Below are 22470 nucleotides of genomic sequence, written 5' to 3'. Positions count from 1 at the left end.
ACATGTATTTGAGCACCAAAGACCCACTAAGTACTACACACATCAGAATCCTGTAAGCCTATGGACTGCTGCTAAACCTTTACCTTTCTGGTAGCACTGTCAGGACAGATGGCAACAGCAATCCTAAGACATAAAGTTTCTACAATTTTGATGTTTAAACACAGTTTGTCTCCACAGTCTCCAGAATGAAGTCAGCCCCATTGAGCCTACCAGATTATTCCTTCAACGATGCTGCAATGCCCGGCTAGAGGAGAAAGGTAGTGTTATTCCATTCTTCAAAACATCATTTTGAAAAAATTGATCTTTCCCCAAACCTCCTTTGTGAAATTTCAGTCACTGACTGTTTTCTACATATGTAGCTCACCTGAATCTTGGCTGACACCAGGCACCAGCAAGTAGCTCTAATCCCCTGATGAAGTGCCCATCATTATGACAGGCACATTTTCTTCTTCTCTCCTTTTTACAGGCTGGTTCCCTCCTGAGCAATGACAGCACTTATTAAAGATAACGATATGATGATCATGGTATGATGGGGAATAACATAATTTTAAAAACACTTTTGTCAAATAATAATTTGATTGCCTCTTTTGGGAAGATGCATTTTGTCCAGATAAATGCCAGTGTCCCTCTGGGTGCAAGTTCCCATGGTTGCACTGGTGCAGCACTGAGCCCGCTCCTGAAATAAAACTCTCCTGAGCTCCCATAGACTTGAGCGAAGACGAGCAACAACGCTGCGTGGGGTTCAGGCACAGCTCTGGTGGGAGCAACGTGGTGCTTAAATCCCCACACTAACCCCATAATTCTTACTGTACAGCTATGAACAGAAAAATCAGGCATCTAATACAGACTTAAATATCCAGAGATTTAGTAAATAATTTTTATTGCTTCTTGCAGCTAATTATCATCTTAGATTTATTTACTGATTCTGTGCATTGTACATACCTTCTACAGCTTGTTTCAATGTTTATCGCCTTTGTACAGAAACAGCAGAGGAAGAGCGAAAGAGAGAAGTTAAGAAGTTACCACTGCTTACCAATTAACTAAATTCACAGATTTAGGTATCATGCTAACTAACTAAGAAAAGGCCTTTAATCTAGAACTGACATAACAATGCAGACAAGTTTATCACCAAACTTGTGAAATTTATTGATGTGTCAATTGTCATGCTACCAATGAATTTAAAGTCAAGGAAGCAGTGTATAGTCTGCCAGCCCAAGACTGCCAAAACCAGCCTGCCTCTCCAAAATAAACACTTGCAAAGACAAGTGCATCTAGCGCTGTAGAAAGATACTTAGACGTGTCTTTACACTGTATATGATCTTATGCAGAATATTTAGCTCCATCTGGGTATCTGAATCACAGGAATGGAGTCCTCCTCTCCAGGCCTGTTGTCCCCACTTTGTTTCCTTTTATATAGAGATTGGGTAATATGGGTTACAAAGGTAAAGCCTATCAGGAAAAGCAAAGCCCAGCTTTTTCTGACGAGCTAGCTGGCTGCTTATGGTTTTGTGTTTCCAGAATACTTGTTTTAAACTAAAGCTGACATTGACCTAGAGAGGTTTCCCTATGTGCTTCGGTGAATCCACGTACCATGAGTTGTACCTTTCCTTCCAAAGCACCTTTCTTTCTCATTTCCTGACAGCTTCTGCCTGGGGTTCTTTTTGTGAAGAGCTGAGGAACAATTGCTATTTAAATACAAGTGTTGATAAATGTTTTTGGGAAAATCTGGAGAACAGGATTCTCCAACAGACTGAACAAGGCCTGCAGGAGCATATGTTAGGAGAACTATGATGTTGGGAGCACAGTCAGTTTTAGAACCATCAGATGTAGCTACTGAATAAGGGCAACACGCAATCTGCAGTAATTTGTAATACAGCCATCAATATAAAAAGTGAAACTCCATGTATTATTTACTGATAATTAAATCACTTTTAAAATATATCTTTTGCAACTGTAATAAAATCTATTAGTAAATCTTCAAAAACCAGAGAAGTTAGGAAAGTAGTTTATTTATAATCTAAGTACCAAAATATATTTTTTTCCTTTCACTTTAATTATGGGTACAGGAAATTTACACAATCAACACAAACACTAAAACTGTGAAGTATTTTAATTCTTGAAATTTTACAATACATTGCATAAAAAATAGACTTAGTTATCCTAAAAATGCTTACCAGTCTATCGACATTCATTATCTGAGCTACTGCTTTCATCTTTAGTTTGTTGCTAGTTTTATATGTCAAATACTATACACATTACATGGAAAGTATGTAAAGTTGCAATATCCTGGAGCAGATGACATCAGTATCTCCTGTACAACTGCAGTCGATTGCTGGTCAAGGCATTCTGGTGCTGCTGTGAGGCTATTGTGTTCACCAAAGAGGGGGATATACATTGCTGAATACTCTATAAAAAACAGAGAATAATGAGATATACATGCATATAAACAGAAATGTGATTATGTATAACATTCAAGAAACATCATTTTATGATATCATGTGAACTGTTTTCCCTTATAGAAACAACTGCGCTCCTTCACCTGGATTTAGAGGTTGGTATGACAGGGTGCAATGTCATTCACACGAGTTACTGAGTGAACAGCCATACTTTGTTTGGCTTCCCTGAAACTAGGAGACCTGAAGCAGGTTGTTCTCTTGGTGAAGTAAAAGTTTTTCATCCCATCACTTCTCGTAGCAGAAGATTTGATGAAATCTTGGTCATATAGACTTTTTCTGCAGCTGGAAACCTGTATGACATTTGTTCACTTGTATCATCAAGAAGAATTCCAAGCCAGTGCCTGAGATCTGAACACATATCTGTCCTGGTTTTGTTAAAAACAAGTTTCTCTTTTAGCAAATTTGCCTGTCAAATTTAGCTTTATTTTCCTGGAAAACCAGATACATGTTTTGGTAAACATAGCAGTGGAATGAGAGGTTATTGATAAGGACAGATCCACATATCGTGAGAGGAGCAACGAGAAACAGGTGACCAAGAAACTGACCAACGGAGTATAACATCCCATTCACGTGGATACTTCATATAAAAGTGGGAGATCATGAGGATCTCATCCCTTTTCCTTATGGCTGACATTAGGAGAGGACCTTGCTAGTCGTTCCTGCAAACTGAGGCCTAGTAAGAGACTGAATCCAGCTCCGGTTGGCTGCAGAGTCCAGTCCAGGACTCCGGGTGCCAGCCCTTCATCTGCCAGGGCTTTCAAGATTGGTTTTGTATATTTTGTATTATTTTCTCTAGTCTTTTTACTTGCATTAGTAAAACATTTTTAATTTTTCAGCTCTCTTCTCTCTGTCCTCCTTTTCCTCCCAATCGCCTGTCCTGAGTGGGAAGGGAAGAGAGGGAGAGGCTGAAGAGGGAAGTGGGGGGGAGAGGAGGTTAACAATACATCTGCCAGGGTTTTATTGTCACCCCACAATCAAAACCCTCGACAGTATCTACAGCTGGACACATGCTTAAATGCTTGAGTACATACTTGCAGGGAAAGAAAGTCTTAAATGTCCATAAGAGAACTTACAGTTCCAGAGAATGGATAGCCTGAGTGATGTCTAAGTGTTCACGTCTTATTGATGAAACAAAAATTTTATAGATAAAGACATATAGTCAGAGAAATCTTGAAAGCTTGGGTGCGAACCAGCCAGCCAAGAAGTCTGACTACTGAAAGCCAGGAAAATGCATTGGTGTGGGAAACAACATTTTTGTTTGTTTGTTTTTTTAACTTTAATTTTTTTTTCATCAAGTAGGACTGGGTATGAAGAAAGCCCTGGAGAACATACAAGCTCAAAAATGCTTTAGTAAATCACAGTTAGATCTGATAAAGGTAGGTATGCTACACTAATTGCTGAAAAATCTAACATTTACATGTTGTTTAGGCATAAAGAATTAAATTTGTGAGACAGGAGGCAGAAGACAAGAACCCGAGGTTCCAAGTCACACCTACAAGTAGAGTTCACAAGAAGAGAGGTAATGATGTGCTCTGTGTTCTTTTCACAGCCACACTTCAAAACCAGGAAATCATTTTGAATTTAGGACCTTGGATACTTTCTGGGGTTTTACAGTCTCAAACTCAGTAAGTGGCAAGAACTTTCTGAACAAAGATTACTTTCTCTAACATTTTTGGTAGCAGTTTATCTGGTAAAGTATATGAAGTATATGACATTATATAAAGTATTTGAAGTACACAGTCATCTGTCTATATTTTTTCCTTGGTACAAATATGTAGTGAAGGAAGACAATGATAGTACAGAACTAGAAATATTATTGCATTAAAACTGAACATTAGAACCATACATTTTGTACTTGGGACATTTATCTGCCTGTTCAGTTCTTTTTATTCCAGGTATCATGATTATTTTGTTTCAAACTGACAAGATCTAGAATACATGAAACAAAATAAAAACACTTGCTGAAGTTAATACCTATCACTTATAGAACATGACATATCTGCAGGTCAAAGTAAGAACTGATTGCATTGCCAATTATTTTATGTAGTACCACACATCATTTCCCCCTTCATCTCTACATTATTAAGAAAGACAAATTAATTATGAGCTAGATATAGTTCAAATGGACCCTGCTAAACTGCTGCTCCTTAAAAGTTCTTGGAACTTCCTGAACTTCGAGAGTGTCTCAAGATTCCAAAAGGAAAATGAAGCCAGAGGATGAGGCAGTCTGGTATAAACTGTTAAAGCCTGTTTACGGTACTATGAAGTTCATATGTGGGTTGTTTTTTTTTTTTTTTACATAAATAGAAACCTGAAAAATCTGGCAAGCCAGTTGAGCAGATTGATGTCAATAGTTTCAATCATATTTTTACTATAAAATAAGCCATAAGATCAGTTTGTAGGAATTAAAGCTGAACATATTTAAAGCAATTACTTACTAAAGGGGTGATATTCTGCAAAACATTTGAAGCAGATGGGTTTCTGGTAATGGCTTCTTCAACATCTAAAATTAGCATGAAAGTACCTAATAAACATTATGTAAAACAAATACTACAATAGAAATACATTTCACAGACAAATATTCAATGCAAAACTTCCCAAAGATTGTGGAAATATACTTTAATAGTACTGTTCTTTTTTACCCTACCAACAGCTGCTGAAGTATATGCTGGATCTGTATTTTTTAAAATTTGCAGCTAGATATTATTATCTGAACAAAAAAATTAGTGTCAGTAAAAAAATATAAAGCTAGAGAAAAGAATGGCAGCTACTCTAGGCTGGCAACAAAATTCTTCCAGACTTAGACCGGTTAGTGACCGACTGTTTTTTACTCAAAAGACCGCTGTGAAGGTACACAGCTTTAGTCTCTTCATTTGGAAACATGTGAAAACAAAGACAAAAAAAGGGGTTGGAAAGGTCACGGTTTAAAAAAACCACAATGTACACACATGACATGTAAGTACTTAAACCACTTTACTTACTTATAGGTACATACTTACATGTACTAACATGTCCTATAAGTCTACCTGTAAAATTTCACAGCTTCTTATTACTAATTTTAATCTCCAAATATTTAGGTAAGCTAATTAAATTCCTAAGATACATACTTATTGTACATCCATTTTCAGTTACTTAATTTAGAATAAGTTAACTCCTATCATTCTATCATATTCCTTATGTAATTTTCTTACAGTTTTCACAGAATCACAGAATGTCCTGAGTTGGAAGGACCCACAAGGATCATTGAGTCCAACTCCTGTCCCTGCATATGACAACCCCACATTTCACACCATGTGTCTGAGGGTGTTGTCCAGTCTCTTCTTGAACACTGTCAGGCTTGGGGCTGTGACACCTCCCTGGGGAGCCTGTTCCAGTGCTCCACCACCCTCTGGGTGAAGAACCTTTACCTAATGTCCAACCTGAACCTCCCCTGGCACATCTTCCTGCCATTCCCTCGGGTCCCATCACTGGTTGCCATAGTTTTCCTTCTCACACTTTGCAAACTTCAGCTTTCTTGCTCCCAGTTCTGTTGCTGCATTTACCTTTGCCTCTATTTCTTTATTATTTCTCTGTTATTTATTTTCTATTTTCTTGCATTCCTCTTTTCATACCTACATTCTTAACCCCAGCACATCGTACTAAAGTGCCTCTCTGACAAAAGACAGAAGTCTTCACTTCTATTTGCCTGGAAGCAATATCCATGAGATATGATGTAATGAAATTCTGAACCATTGTTTGATGGGAGCAGGAATTGCAAGCTACAGCTGCAGAAAGTTTCTAAGAAGTTCCAAAGAACTTTCATTCTGCTGTTGCAGTTTACAGGAAACTAAAGCCTTTTACCTCAAAGTCAAGCAATCCAACATTTGATGGAGAAATGTATGGATAGTGTTCAGGAGCTTAATAAGGCCTGGTTTAGTTTGATTCCAGTCAACAGGGAGGTAAACTTGGGTAACCTGACCATGAAATGGTTCAGTCCACAAGGAAGAGAAGTAGTATAGTAAAATAAAATCAGTGGACTTCAAGAGAACAGACTCTTATAAACTCCAATAATTGGCATGTAAAATTTTATATGAAAAAAGTCCAAGGAAAACATAAAATTCAGGAGAGCCGGCGGTTCCATAAAGAGAAAAAATGGCAAGCAGAAGTTACTCCGATAATATGGAAAGGCAAGCAGTCCAGTGAAGAGACCACAGGGACTAAGGCACAGGTCTCTGTTGGTTTCAAATAAAGGGCGGAGCACACCAAAGGCAAATATCAAACTAATGAGAATTCTTCTGAAAGACCTGTATGATCATGTAGGTCAAAGAAAATGTTAACCATTAGATATGGAGCAAGAGACCCCAAAAGTAAGTTTGTTCTACAAGTATTTTAGTTACAACAGGATGATGAATGAAAGTGCTGGCTACCTAATCACTGGAGAGAAAAAGTTATCAAGAACAAGTATAGACTTCTTTTCCACATTCCTCCATAAAGTGTCAACTGTGATGGGGCAGCTCATAGAAAAAGCACCAGTATAAAGCAGGTAAGAAATCAGCCTGGCATAGAGAAAGAACAGGTTAGAGAATGCTCAGGTGAGTCTGAAATGTTTTAAATGGTTGTGCAAGAGATATATTCACATAAACACCCAGATTTGGCTGCAGCAACAACAGAACCGTATCTGTGATCTGTAAGAATTCATAGAGAAGAGGAACATCCTAAATGACTAGAAGGAAATGTAAAGCCATTCATTATAGAGGGTTATATATGCAAAAATATATGGTGTATAATATAAAGAGTAATTATTTGCAAAAATAACTGCAAAATATTAAGATGGATAAACACTGGAACAGATTCCTAAGTGAGGCTGATACATCTGTATCTGTACACTTAAAGAACAGTTTTGACAAACATACGTTAGAAACAACAGCTACAGTTGGGCTGAAACAGTTTGTGAAGGTGTCCTGCAGTCATAGTTCGAATGATTTTCTTAACCAAGGCAAAGCCACCATTATTTTAAAATAATTTCCCTGACTCTAAGACAGGTTTCACGATATCGATCTTCTTTTTGCTACATTTAGTAAAGAAAAATAAGAACATATTTCTAACACAGGATTTGCGGTTTAAATCCAAATTAATCCATGACAACAAAATATAAAGTTACTTCATCACTTGATTATGAAACTTACTTTGCAGCCTTTGATTGAGACGGTCAAGAGACTGGATAATCTTCTCTTCTTGTATGGAAAGCTCCCTGATGGCTGGGCAGGGAGCGGGGCTGGGCAGGGGCGGGCGGGCTGGCTGCTGCTCCCCTCCCGGGGCTGCCGGGATCTCCGGTTCTCCTGCCCTGAGGAACGGAACAGTGCTCTCTGAAACCCAAGAGGTGGCAGGGGGAACTTCAGATGAGAAGAGGTCATGACGTTTAAATATGCTGCTTGCTGCCATTACTGTAAGTCAGCAAAACACAGAAAATTCACATTAAAAGATCAAAAACGTGACAAACTCAAGAAACTCACGTTAGAAAATGACATAATTTTAAGATCACTAATGCATCTTAGAGTTGCAAGTTCCTACAGAGCAAGTGCCACTGACTTTGTAAATATATAATGGTAGCAAGCAATACCTGTCCATATCATCCATGATACAAAACCACAAACAGGAATGGAATGAAACTTGACTATATGTTGTAATGCACTTATAAAACCATCAATATCATAACACATGATGCAGTATCTCATACCTTTCTTTTAATGAAAAAAAAATAGGTCTACACAACAAACTATGTTTTCTTGCTTAGAATCACTGATACCAAAAGAGACAAGTTATATTATACGGTGGATTTATTATGTCACTAATTTTTGTATAACAAAGAACTGAAATGAGATGTGTTACGGTACCTTCATCAGACTGAAAGGTGTTATTCATATTTTGTACTGGATCAAATGCAGATTGGACAGGATTCAGCTGGACGGTACATAACAAATTCTATCAAAAACATTGTAAAAATATTTTAAGTGTAATTTAAGGTAACTATACTACTTCCTGAACATATTCATTTATTATTTCATATTACTAAATGTTTTCAAGTATATACTAATACAGTAGATGTAGTATAGTTGCTTATAGTATTTTATTAGTGGTGATAGCAAGGTGACTAAGCACATTCATTCAAAATATAGTGACAGTGGAAAAAAAATCTATATTCTTGAAACTCTCAATTTTGAGGATAAATAAGCTCTTATTAATTTTTTTTAAATAGTATTTAATATTTACCTGTGTATGATGACAAGGCTTCCATCTTTTAGAGGCTACAATTTGCTTTCTGTGTTCTGAAATGTGTTCATTTTCACCACTGTCAAAAACCTGCTTTTGTCTTGTAACAGGAACAACACCTTAAATGAGATGCATCCAAAAATAAACCAAAAATGTGTGAAAACATGACAAAGCTACTAATGCCAAAACCAGTAATGGTGAGTAAATTTCTCTGTCCAAATTTAAATGTTTGCCTTGTGTATCTTTACATTTGATCTTGCTAAATCTATTTTATTATAGTGAAAAGAGAGAAACTGGCACTTCTAAGTAATATTTAATTTCATGTTGGGATAGGACTATAAAATCCAGATGTAGATTGTATGTAGACATTTATAGGCAAGTTAAGTGAATCCCAGTTAATAAAGTGGCCTGTACAAAGATAAAAGGTTGTCTTACAAAGTGAGAAGGAGAATGAACAGGCAGCAAACTATGATAGAGGAAATACTAAATAATGTGCCCAAAAATAGTGTTTTAGAAAATCAGTTGCATTTAGAGAATAATCCCAAAGTCTAATTGTCCAACACAGTAAATGTCTGTTGCCAAGATGCCTTATCTTATACCTTAAAGGATTCAACATTTGTTAAGAATATCACATAGAATGATGAAATAGTTTGGGTTGGAATAGACAATTAAAGGTCACCTAGTCCAATCCCCCTGCAATGAGCAGGGACATCTTCAACTAGATCAGGATGCCTCATCCTACCCGACCTTGAAGAATATTTTGTGCCATCCAGAAAACATGTAATAGTTCACATGGTTGATTGAATTCACAGAACAGCTGAGGTTAGAAGGGACTTGTTGAGGTCACCTGGTCCGACCCACCTGCTCAAGTAGGACCATCTAGAGCTGGTTACCCAGGACAACGTCCAGATGGCTTTCAAATGTCTCCAAGGAGAGAGACTCCAGAAAATCCTTGAGCAACCTGTGTCAGTGCTCAGTCACTCTCACAGTAAAAAACTGTTTCCTGGTGTTCAAAAGGAACCTCCTGTGCTGCAGTTTGTGCCCAGTGCCCCTGGTCCTGTCACTGGGCACCACTGAGAAGAGCCTGGATCCCTCCTCTTTGCACCCTCCTTTCACATCTTTGTGTACTCGATGAGATCCCCCCGTGAGCCATCTCTTCTCCAGGCTGAACAGTCCCAACTCTCTCAGCCTTTCCTCACAGGAGAGGTGCTCCAGTCCCTTCATCATCTTTGTGGCACTTTGTCGGACTCTCTCCAGTTTGTCCGTGTCTCTCTTGTACTGAGGAGCTCAAAACTGGACACAGTCCTCCAGGTGTGGGCTCACAGGAGTGATGTGAACGTAAAATCATGGGTTAAAACCTTAGTTCTACAGCTTGGAATTTTATACTCAATCTTACTAATTTATACAACTAATATAGTAACTTATACAACTGTATACTAATTTTAATGAAGACAGTACTGCTGTATCTTCCCTGAGCTAGAGAGGCCTAACACAGACACTGTATCTCAACTTTATCTCAGTTTTGTCTCACGCATACAACATTTTCAATATTAAGGTATCAAGTTTCGAAATCTAAGTTCCCAATTAAACTTTCATGTATACAAACTGGACATGCAAATCAGCATTTTCATGTGCAGGTCAGGAATCTGCACATGCAAGGAGATATTATATTCTCGTTTGTAAATGCAGCTACTTGATTTGTAAATGTAGTTACTTGATTTATACTTGAGATGATAAATTACCTATTTGCATAAAAAATATTTACATGTGCAGTTTAATGTACTGTTCATGATTAGACCAAGAGGTCTTTTATTGAATTTAAAATATATTTTTTAAAATTCAGTTGCTATTACAGTGACATTTCACAAAGCAGAGTTCTTAGCATTTCTGGAAAAATAAAACAATTCATTCATCCTAGAAGCAGATTTGAAACTACTCATCTGGCTGCTGCCATCAATAGGAACAGGGGACACATTAGTTTTAAAAGGTTGCCATTTAGTTGTGTGTGAATTATTGTAATGTGACACATAGTGCTGAATAGCACCTGAAGAGAAAAGGAAATCTGAGCATATTATACAGAATATGAGGGCAAATTTAAAAAGAATCAAAGAAGAACCACCTTGTTGTATTAGTAATCAAATAACGTTTTTCTGAAAAATAAAATGCAAAGTTGCTCTGTTGATATGCATCAACATTTAATTTAATTAGTTTGCAAGGCATGCTATATCTGTGCCAAGGAAATGACTCCTTTGGGAAATCTAAGACAAATGTAATACGTCGTAGTCTCTTTAAGGGCATGAGATCCTGAGCAGTCCACCCCTGTTTAACTACAAGCCTGTGAATGAGCCCTGTGTGTGTCACAGGCTAAATGTTACACACATTTCTAAAGCATTTTACTGATTGATCACCAAAAGGCCTAAAACAATTCTAATATCCAGCTACAGAGAATAATACGTGTCAGTCATAAGATATACCACTTGATGCCTAGAAGCCAAAGTAAAGGAAGATCCTTATGGACAACAATTTAATTTTTCATGTTGTTCACACTTATTTTTTCAATAGCATACATTTGGCCAAGCATTGCAACAGATCACATTTTCTACAGGGTCCTCATAGACATCCCTGAGCTCTGTAATAGTGCCACAGCAGATATTTTACTCAAGAACAATGTGGTATTCAATCTCTCATCTCAAGCACTTCAGGACAAAGACTGTGTTCTAATGTGCATTTGCAGGCAATAGATCAAATAATAGCAAGTCATTAAGAGCTACTGAGAGCGTTAAAGAAGACTTTCAAAACACAAAAGCTAAGCAGATACTGAGAGAGGGCCACCCACCCAAATTTTAAAAAGGGGTCACTCAGCTGTTCCTCTCCAAGAGCTGGAGCTGTGTGACACTGGGGACGCAGCATTGGAAGCTGCAGCATTTCCAGTGCACACAGCTTTGCACCACGAATTTCCCGATTCATTGATCTGATGTGCAAATAAGGACATCAAGAAGCAAAGTCTCTCTGCCGGAGGCGAGGCGCGGTAATGCAAGGCTTCATTCATTTCCAATGTAAAATCAAATGGGTTAACTTCAGTCACACATATCTCAAGCTCATCTGTTTGACTTTGAACTGGAATGGACAAGCAGATAACATTTCTCATTACCCACCCTCGCTTTAGGCCAAGAATATTCACCCACCTCTACTCTTACACAACAGAGCTGTTCTGAATCACTCCATAGTTAAAACTGTGCATTTCTGGAGATAAAACTAGAAATGTAGCTTTTTAAGTTATGGGAATTACTTATTTTGCTAGGAAGTGTCTTTGAGCTGTGTGGCTGATCCCTGGGTTGATCCCAGTGCGTGAAGCCATTTGGGTACTGCTGTATAATCCCTGACGGAGGGTCTGCAGGTTGAGGAGCTCTGCAGCCCTCAGCAGACAGCACCCCAGCACACAACATGCGCCTTACAGGCACAAGAACAACAACAGTGCCCGCAGAATATAGCTCGGCTGCAGAGGAGAAACAAGGCACACCAAAAAGCACGAAACATGTTTTGAAATGTAAAGATCAGGAGATTCAAGTTTATTCTCCCAAAATTTTTCATGCATCTTTCCTCTGTCTTACCAATCAGTCTCTGCATCATATTGTTCTCAAGGTTAATTTTTAATAGAATGCAGGATTGCTCCTAAAATTTCTTAAAATTAATTGTAGATCAGACATACTTTGCAACACAGCAAAATTTGTCTGGTAGAGCTCTTTATTTTTAGCTATTTTTTTAATACATTAGTTATATTACTGGGACTAAAACTTAATAATTTTAGGCATCTACAGTGTCAGCACTTTAAAAACATGGTAGATGTAGATTTCATTCACTCTCAGGTGGCAGCAACTGTTGGACAACAAGCTATGACTCCCAGTTACCTTGTAAAACTTGCTCGTATAAACCTAGTCACTTCCTCCTATATCATTATTTAGACCACCTGTCACATCTGCTCATTAGTTCAGGAATATAATCTCAGGGAAAATACTTCCTTTTCATTTAATATTGTAGAGAGCTATTAAAGATGGGGATGGATGTTTGAGAGGCCTCTGGGCACCACTAGAACAGAAATGACAATGACAAATGATGAAAACTTGTTGAAACTGGCTGTGTTGTGTGAAGGGATGAAAGGCTGGATGTTTTAACTGAAAACAAATTTGTGATGTAATTGAAAAAGACTTTTGGCTGAACATCCCCCCACCCCAAACACAGAAACATGACGCTCACCAGTAGCAGAGCCCCTCGGAGCTCGGGCAGCATGTGCTCCTTGCCAGGAGATGCTTGTTTTCCCAGCTGCTGGGATATGATGGAGATGTAATCCATTTTCTGCCTTAACAGGTCTTCTTTCAGTGCAGGTTACTGGATGATCTTGACAGGCTCTTGTCTGAACACTATTTACAGAACAAGTATTTTTTGCCCAAGGTTCGCGTTTGGCTGTGCTGCAGCCAGGTGTAGATATCACAGTGGCCGAGCCCGAACTACAAGCACCCTCGCTGTTTTCTGTGCCGCTTCTATTTAAAAGCTGGTCTGCTAACAAAACGTGCCTTTCATTTAAATCGTTCCTGCTTGTAGCGGGAGCGTGAAGACGCGAAGGCAGCGGTGGCTGGCACGCAGGGCTGGCCGTGTTTGTCCCACGCCTCTGTCCTGGCAGAGGTGCGGATGGTGGGTGAGGTGCCACCAAGGTCCCTGGAGCTCCCAGCATTTTGTTGGCTTCGGCAGCTGACTGTGGTCGGATTATAATTCCTGTTCTCTTGTTGGGCACAAAACCTGGCTGGGCTTTTACACATCTTGGTCTTCTCGTCATTTTTGCCTTATTTTTGAGATGATCAACATTATTAATTTTAGAGTTATTGCTACATACTAGGGGTTTACTTTCTTCATCTTTTGATACCATCCAAGCTTTTTTAGCAGAAAAGGATCCAGTAGACATAAACAGATTCACAGACGTGCAGTCTTTATTTGATTCTTCAGTATTAACATTTGGTTTTGATATATGAGAGTTTTCCTGATGATTTTTTATGAACTTGGGGTTTGAAGGTTGAGCAAGAATACTTAAATTAGTCTTAGGAGCATTATTTGTAGTTTGAACATATTGCAGCTGTGCAGAAGATATTTCACTGGTGTTTTTCTCATAGCATTTTTCATTAGTTTCTACTATTACCTGGTTAATTTGATCACACCATCTTAGCTTCCTATTGTATTTTTCATTTTCTGCACATTTCTTTTTTATTCTTGCCAGTTCTAAGCTGTCTCTGATAGAAGACATGGGTCGAGTTCCAGAAATGATCTCGTGGTTCATAACCACAGCTTTGAAATGACTGGGTTCATACTTAGTTTCTTTCTTTAAGATACTTGTGAATAATCTTGCTCTTTTTCTTTCAAGAATATTGTTTTTCAGGGTTTTGTGCTGCGCAGGAGTGCTAGAATTTAACTCTGTATCGGACACGAGTGACATGGTTTCTGCCATATTTCCCTTTTCTTCTTCTCTGTTATTCTGCTGCTTAAAATCACACAGAACTGAGGTATTTGGTATGTCCTGAAATAAAGATGATCCTGGATTAATATCATCAACACATTTAATATTTTCTTCTTTCGTTTCAGTCTTTTTTCCTGAGATATTTTTTAAAAGCTCTGTACTGATGTTTTTGTCCTTTGGTAACGTATCAGCTGGGCTGGGAATGTCAGTGGAACATCCCTGATTAGGAAATAAAACTATAGATGTTGCAATAGGTTGACTGGGGGTTTGCACAGATATAGTTCTTTTTTGCAGGGTCATTTTAAAACTCTGATCTTGCATCAGATCCTGAACTTTTTCTCCTGGAATAAAGTCAGGGCTGGCCCAGGCTTTGCTAGGATTGAAAACAGGATGACCAGTGGCTGGTGTGCTAACAATTCCAGAAAATGACCGGCTTCTTTCTTCATTTATCTTTTGCAGAAAATGAAATGCATTGTTTATAGAGCTTTCTTGCTTAGTAGAGGTGAAGAACTCTGCAGGTATTTTTCCAGATTTGTGGGAAGCAGATGATTCCTCTTCTGAATTGTGCACATGCTCGGCAGGAGTTAGCACATTATGTTTATCTAAAAGATCATGAATAGGTAAGTTGTGGTTGTTTTGTGAATCTGCATTTCTCAGGCAATTATTTAGATGCACATTTTTAGAAGTACTTTGAGCTGTATAAAGCAAACGATTATTCCTAGTCTGCGATCTTTCTGGATTGTACAGGGCACAGTCACACTGTGCAGCCAAAGATGATTCACTCGGTGTTGTGTAATTTCCATTTTGTTCTCCAGCCTCAAGACTGTCAAGGCTTGACAAGCTGTCTGAATCATGTGTTTTCTTGACTTCTTGATGAAAATTCTGAAATACAGGCATAAAATCAGACCGTTATATTTAAGATGGTTTTTTGGTCTGATACTATTGTTTCGTTATTGACAGCTCAGGCTAAAATACAATCCACGCTGAACCTGATGTTTTTACACATTGGGTATTTCCATCAAGTCAAAATTTACCTGTGTTCAATTGCAAAAGAAAATGATGTGGTTTGGTCATGAAATTCAGAGGAAAGAGCTGCAACAGGTCCTAAGTTCTATACGAATTCTACAATATCAAAAAAGGAACAAGATTTGTCTGAACAACACTATGGCTTCTGGATTGCCCTACGGCAAAGAATGGTTTTTGTACTCTAACACATACGGGAGTTTACCAAATGAAACAGAATTCATAAAAATGCAGATTTGACAGTGGATCTGCCTTAAACTGGATTTTTTCCGTAATACTAGACTGAATATTTTCACAGAAAATGCCACAAGTGATGAAGATTTAAGCCTTGTTATGGCAAATACAGAAAACGTTTCTCCACTACCATAATCACAGTGATTAACACCTCTCCACAGTGAAACCCTCTTTTCTCATCTTTCAGAAGGAAGAAAATATCATCTATTCTATGGGGATGGATCAGGTCTAGGGGCATATGGGAGTCCCATCCACTCCCCCAACTTTTTCATTAAACTTTAATGTAGTGATGAAGAAGAGCGACTGGCACCATCTGAATCGCCACTGGGACAACTTTATGTATGTGCTATACAGGCATTTTCTTCACTATTACTTCTCCATCCAAACACTGAGATGCCTGACATGGTTGAAAATACCCTTTTCAAGTACAAGATTTCAAAATATACACAAACATAAAGGAAAACAAGCATATCAACTATTTTCACAATCTTGTACACCATCTCTCTGCTGTTAAGTTCACTTCCACACAACCGAGCAGCGAAGTAATTTTAAACCATATGTTGGAAACAAAGGGGATGAAAACCTAAGCAGCTGCATTAGATATGCAATCTTATGCAATCAAGATTTTTTTTTCATTAGTGACTTTAAATGAAAGATATTTCAATTAGTAAAATCTGTTAACCCAGGTAAGTGATTATATAAACCTTGGCAATTACAATAGAATTAACATTTTGAAAACTTACCAAAGAACGCATAAGATTAACTAGTGAACAAGAACATATTTTTGTAGTAAAACTTTTTAAAAATTATAATAAAATTGTTATACCATAATATTGCATAATATATAACAGCACAAATATTTTAAATTGCAGAATAAAAAGCTTAGTGAGCCCTGAAAGTCTTTTTATTATTGTATTAAATCTTATCTTGCACTAAGTGTTCAGAGGTTGGTGCAGCCTTCCATTATAGTTATGATCTGAGATAAAGAAACTAAATAGAAGAACAAAGAACCAAGTGTAGGGAAAGATCCCTTTAGGGAACATTTTCAAATGAAAACTATACAAACCAGTGTCTTTCTAATAGAAAAGAATAAATAATGTTTTGTTAGTGATTTATTAACCTTTATATTTGGCTAAACTATATTGTTAAATATATTGCTAACCTCTGTTTGAACTTCATCAAACAAGGAAAAGGTGTATGCTCAGAGTTTTCTAAACCAGGCCAAACTTAAGAACTAACTTACAAATGGGAGGAAAAGAACTAACTTCAGATGGGAGGAAAACAGTAAAAAGAAATTGTAGGTGTCAGGCTTATTTCTTGTCCAATTTGGAAGCTGCACCTGTACAGCTGAATATGTGCTTCTAAAAGGACTACGTTAAACACACACACAAAAATTTTCTAAGGATTGATTTTTAAAAATCCCGTTCCAACAGCAGGCTGGCTTAAAGCGGTAACACTGGAGGGTGCAAGGAAAGTTGCAACTTTTGAAAAGTGAGGTCCAAAAAATTCTACTCAGTTGTGCTCCAGAGGCTGAAGACAGACGTGGTCCTGCATTAGATGTAATTGTACTCTCCTTGTAAAACAAAACCTCATGGGAACACAAAATCTCAGTTGAGACAACATCCAGAAATAAGTTAGGAACTGAAGAATAAAGAAGGATTCTTCATATACACACATACGCGCTTCTGCTTAGTTCATGAAAATTTAGTTCATTTACATTTATTTTGCGGCATCATACAATTTAATAATTTCATACATTAAAGAGGCTTATCATTCTCATTCAAATATTTACAAATTTTATTTCCCTTTCTAGTTTACTCTAATGAAAATAAATGTCACATTTTCTTGTAAAAATGCATGATTAGAATTACTTCTACAGACCTCAAAGAACGTTCAACAATTATTCTTTCTTAGTGGTCAATAGCTACAGGAACATAAACCTGGAAGTCTCAATGTTTTAATTTTATTTAATCTGTGAGAATATTATAGGATGATAAGGGAACAAAAATGTTCATGTAGTGTACATACTTTTTATTTTCTGGATTTGCGTATTGTATCTGTTTTGTAAGTACATTTTCTCATCTTGCCTGCATTATCTTATGTGCAAACACATGAAATCTAAATCCAGCCTGTTCACAAACGTGGTATTCTAGGAGAGGGAACACTTACAGGGAATTAAAGAAGCCACTTAAACATCTTAAGACTTAGAACAGCTGTGTTGAGCAATTTCATTTCAGTAAAGCACTAAAACAAAGAGAAAACATGAGCCTAAGTAATGTTTCATGAGGCCAATGAAAGAATAACATTGCAACAAGTAAAATTTTAAGAGAACCCGACAAACGCTGTTACACCAAAGAGCTGCTTTATGTATATTTGACATTTTCTGCAAAAGAAGTGCTGACTGTTCACAGTCCCAAGAGGTGAATGGGAACACTCTTCTGAAGATAAATGCTGGGAAAATGCTGCCTCCTCCAAAAAACCAGGCCCCTCACATCTCATGCTACTTGCTATTTTTTATAATTCTGCCTACTTTATTTGCAGGGCTTTGTTATATGTGTGTGTATATAATGCTATACTTCACACTGATTGTGAAGTAAAAGACACCAATGTTCATGCAGATACAAAGCTACTGCTCAAAGCCAGGTATCTAAACACCTTCACTGATTTTGAGTTTACCAACTATGAAATGGGAAAGTCCTTTAGGAAATCAATGATCTTTCTACGCAATTTTGGAAAACATAATGTACATGGCACCACACAATACTGATTTCACAGAAGAACTGGGCAGACCCAAGAAACCAAATATCACTGAGAAAGGGTTTTGGTGCTTACATTACAGAAGAAATCCATTATACTGTGCCAAACCCAGCAAAGAAGCTGTGGAGGTGTAGGATGACCAGAGAAATGCTTCCTACCAACACCCCTGTCTTTCCCAGGATTATTCCTTGGTGCCTGCCTGATATCCCCCCAAGCTATCTAGGCTACAGAAACTATTATAGCTATACAGAAACTACTATAGCTATCTATGAACATGAGTATTTAAAAGAGCCTAATTTGCCTGTTTGGAAAATCACAGGATGCTAGAAATACAGGTTCAAACTCCTAAGTATAAAAAGAACTCAATTTTCCAATTTTGTGGGCACTCCAGTAAGCCACACTGCACCGAAGGATTTCTAAAGTGATCTGAGCACTGAATATCGGGGTTTCAAGTTCTGACTTCCAGTTTTAATAAAGTCCTGTTGCAAATGTGCATAACTGTGTAGGAAATAGGTTTTCAGCTAAGTGTTTGTCTCTGTTGCTTTCTTTTCATTAATTTATCATCTCAGTACCCAGAGTGTAGCTTCTCAGGATTCCTGTTCCAGGTGCCCAACTCTCACAGACTAACCCAGCCATTCAGCTCCAGAACTGGAATTAATATTGCTATTAAAATTATTAAATCATTAAATGTTGAGGTATTGAGCACCACAATGCATTGATCCCTTTTTTGTTTCTAATCCTTTAATAAATTTATTTTGAGCAGGCACCATCTAGCCTGTATATTTAAGAGATGAGGTCATGTAAAAATAGTATGGGGCTGCATAATTGAAAACCGTCATCAGGGAAACAGACACAGAAAAAAAATTGCTGTGCATATGCAATATTAATTTTAGAAATTTCTAACTGCTTAACTAACAATAATTTCAATGTTATATATAAAATGCAATGACATAATTTAACGAGCAAATTCATAGGTATTACAATCTATGTTACGTTCAATGTCATATTGGTTATCCCAAGAAAGGAGAATAGAGATCAGCTCAAACTTATCAATTTTCACTTCATTGGCATTTTCAAATGGTAGGAGAAGTGATGTTTCAAAACATATTTCACAGGTGAAGCCATTTCTAGACCATAATTTAGAGACAGAAATGAAAGGGAAACAATTCTCAGAGATTTTTTCCATTTTAAAGCAAAGAAATAATCGTCTCTTTCACTGATGGTTAAGGTCTCGCTGACAATAGTCAAAGCCCTGAAATCATCATTTTCAGAAAAGCTTTCCAACAAAGTCTGATGTATGGGGAAGAAAGAGAAGAATAACTGATGGAGGAAAGTATTTCTTTGTCTTCTAGAAAACTCAGAATCTGTCCTCCTGGTTTATTCTTATTTGCAAATACCCAAATAAGGCAAATCATTGGGGTTGACAGATTTGAACGAACAGGAACTGCAGCATCAGACAAGAATTATTAATACTATTTGAGCAGTACACACCTCCTAAAAGACCCACAGCCATACAGTGTGTGAATATAATTTTTAAAATAACCCAAAGTTCAGCTGAGGGACTATCCTACCAGATCTCTCTGGCTTGCTAAAAATTAGTATACATTTTTGCAGTCTACAAAAAGCATTACTTTGTCTTTTAGCCGTGTAAATACACTGTGAAGATGGAACAGTTTTTAACATGTTTCCACTCTACCTTGTGCACTGCACAGCAGCAACCGAGGCAGTGGGTGGATTTATATTAGGAAATCCTAAAGGTCAGATACGGAAATACTTTTAGAATCAATTCCTGAGTTGGAAGGGACCCACAAGCATCATCGAGTCCAAAGCCTCACTCCACACAGGGCAACCTAAAAGTTAAATCATAGATCTAAGAGCATTTTCTAATAATATGTATTCATACCTCTCTAGAAATAAGTTTATCTAATGAAACAGTTTTATGCAATTGCCAACATTTACTGCATGCTTCATTAATATAATCACTTGTCTTGAAAAAATATTCAGTGACTGTTTTACAAATTCAGCTTTCTCAATCGGATATTTTTCAAAACCTACATTCCTCTAAAGAATTTTACTGACAAGATTTAAAAGAATATGTACAAGATTTCAGCATCTATCTTGCCCTAAACAGCCTACTGAATTTAAAGACTGGTATTTTGTTTTTTCTTGCCACTGTTTGAAACAGCCTAATTCTTTCAGTTGGTTGTCACAAGATCTTCCAGTCTCCTGAGTCCCAGTTATTCTCTGCTTATTCCTGTCTCTGAATTCTGAGTGTCTGGTTTAATGCTTTATTTCCCAGTTGGTGAGTCATTCTTCCTTATGGAGATAGATCAGTAGCGGACATGAACTGCACAGCAAAGCCCAGGCTACTAAATCCCACAAAACTGCTGTTGGGGATTTATAATAATTAATGCAGGACAAAATTGAAAACTAGTGACTAAGCATCTGTGTGCCAAGGTTACTGCGAGCCTGCTAGGACAGAAGCAGAATACGGGAAGAAAAGAGTAGTTAAATTATATTTTGCTTTTCATTTCACAAAGAGAAGTTTATCTCTTTAAAAAACAAAACACAGCTCTGCCATCTTCAAAGGGATAGAATTGCTCTGGACAGCGATACTTTAATCTTGATGAGAAAGCAATAGATTTCTCAACATCCCCAGCAGACATTAGTATATACTATCTTTGATAATACCAAGTTATTATAATATGATATAGCATCCTGGCAGAGCAACGTGCACAGACTCTCGTATCTTCCCCTCCCTTCCTGCAAGCAAAGCTTTTATTATAACTGCAGTGAACTAAAGATCAGATACTGCTATTTTTTACTCTGTTCACCTCCTTTAAATTTATGAACAATTTATTCCGTTCCAGTAAAATCACTCAAAATAGCTATGAAGTATGGTAGAAATAATGTAATGCATAGCTACACATAAATATTTCATTTATTCATATATATATATGGATATATGTATATGAATGTAAAACCAACAATGGAATCATGTTAATATGTATGGTCATTCTTATGAAAAAGTATATGCTTGTAAAGGAGAAGCAGGTATATATTTAGATGCCAGTTCTCAGTTTTCCTGTTTCTGTGGTTTGCAAGCTATGCTGTTTGTATAACAAACCCCAGCTTACCCAGAGGCAAAGCCTTATTAATGTATTAACCTACCTGAGAAACAAACTCTTCTGCACTGAAAATGCTGCTTCAGCTTCAGTGCTACATTATCACCTGTTCAAACAGGGCTCTGAATTGAGGCAAGACACTCTTCAAATGACTGAACAGCCAGATTGCCAGGTATGAAAGTTGTAATGCCAGTTTATACAGGACAGGCGTGGAATAAACCATTATTTTACATTAAAAAAACCCTACTCTTGAGGAATACACAATTGAAACAAGTTCCAGTATTTGGGCAAAATACTTAGTTTGGAGATACATTTCAATTTGCCTTTATAGCAAATGTGAATTATGGATTAGTGAAATAACATGGAAGATACTGGTATGTTGCAATATTGGTTGAACGCTAAAAGAACCTGAACCCCCCCTGATCTTGCCAAAAGGAAGATGAGTGGGGAAATCACTCGAGTTTGTCATATAATTTAAGTGGTCAACAAAAGAGATGTTACATTCACAGCTATGAGTAAAAAACAGCCAGTGTTTCTTGCTGTAAGATGACCACTGAAACCTATTTCAAATCTCTGAATGGTCTCTTCAAAATCAAGTCTGACTGCAGTTCCAATGTCATTTTATCCTAACCCTCCCCTTAATTGCTTCTTTCCCCACTGACCAGCCCTGACTCTTCTCCGGGTTGTTGACACTTGGCACAGACCGTACACGGACACTCCTCTTTCCCATGTTGGTCTTGTCTGTGCCTCACAAGAGCTGGAATGATACCGCACACCTAGCAGAAGGTTATTTAACTCTTCCCAGTTGTACTACAAATGCACTTTAAAATGAATTAATTTTTTCCATCAGTTACCCAAAACATCTCTATTTCACTGAGTCCAACCTCAAAAGCACAGTGACACGAACACCTAATATTCCACAGCTCAACTCATCAAGTCAGGCGATGCCCTCACCCACGTGTTCACCGCTCCTGCTGCTTTCATTCAGTGTAACACCACTTAGAAAGTACTCGGCATTATTTCTCAGAGATTTAATTCTATGTGTAGCGTGTGTCCCTGCTCATTGCAGGGGCTTGGACTAGATTACCTTTGATGGTCCAACCCAAACTATTCTATGATTCTA

General features: G+C 37.5%; 1 protein-coding gene across 9 annotated transcripts in view; it reads right to left on the bottom strand.

The window, feature by feature from the left end:
- Positions 1-863: 863 nt before the first annotated feature.
- Positions 864-22470, bottom strand: part of CEP126 (centrosomal protein 126) — a 44091-nt gene continuing 22484 nt past the window's right edge. For 2 of the 9 annotated variants that reach the window (XM_065044673.1, XM_065044801.1), the window contains exons 6-11: positions 12960-15090; positions 8706-8824; positions 8330-8417; positions 7622-7879; positions 4895-4959; positions 864-2406 (exon numbers count right to left, since the gene is read on the bottom strand). In XM_065044673.1, coding sequence (XP_064900745.1) covers positions 2302-2406; positions 4895-4959; positions 7622-7879; positions 8330-8417; positions 8706-8824; positions 12960-15090 — 2766 coding nt within the window. In that variant the 3' untranslated portion in view covers positions 864-2301. Of the gene's footprint in view, positions 2407-4894; positions 4960-7621; positions 7880-8329; positions 8418-8705; positions 11823-12959; positions 15091-22470 lie in introns of those variants that run through there. The other 7 variants (XM_065045068.1, XM_065044857.1, XM_065044928.1 and 4 more) reach the window with 7 other exon arrangements.

Source organism: Columba livia, chromosome 1 (genome assembly GCF_036013475.1).
Source record: "Columba livia isolate bColLiv1 breed racing homer chromosome 1, bColLiv1.pat.W.v2, whole genome shotgun sequence".
Taxonomy (NCBI): domain Eukaryota; kingdom Metazoa; phylum Chordata; class Aves; order Columbiformes; family Columbidae; genus Columba; species Columba livia.
This window is presented reverse-complemented; position numbering and strand designations above follow the sequence as displayed.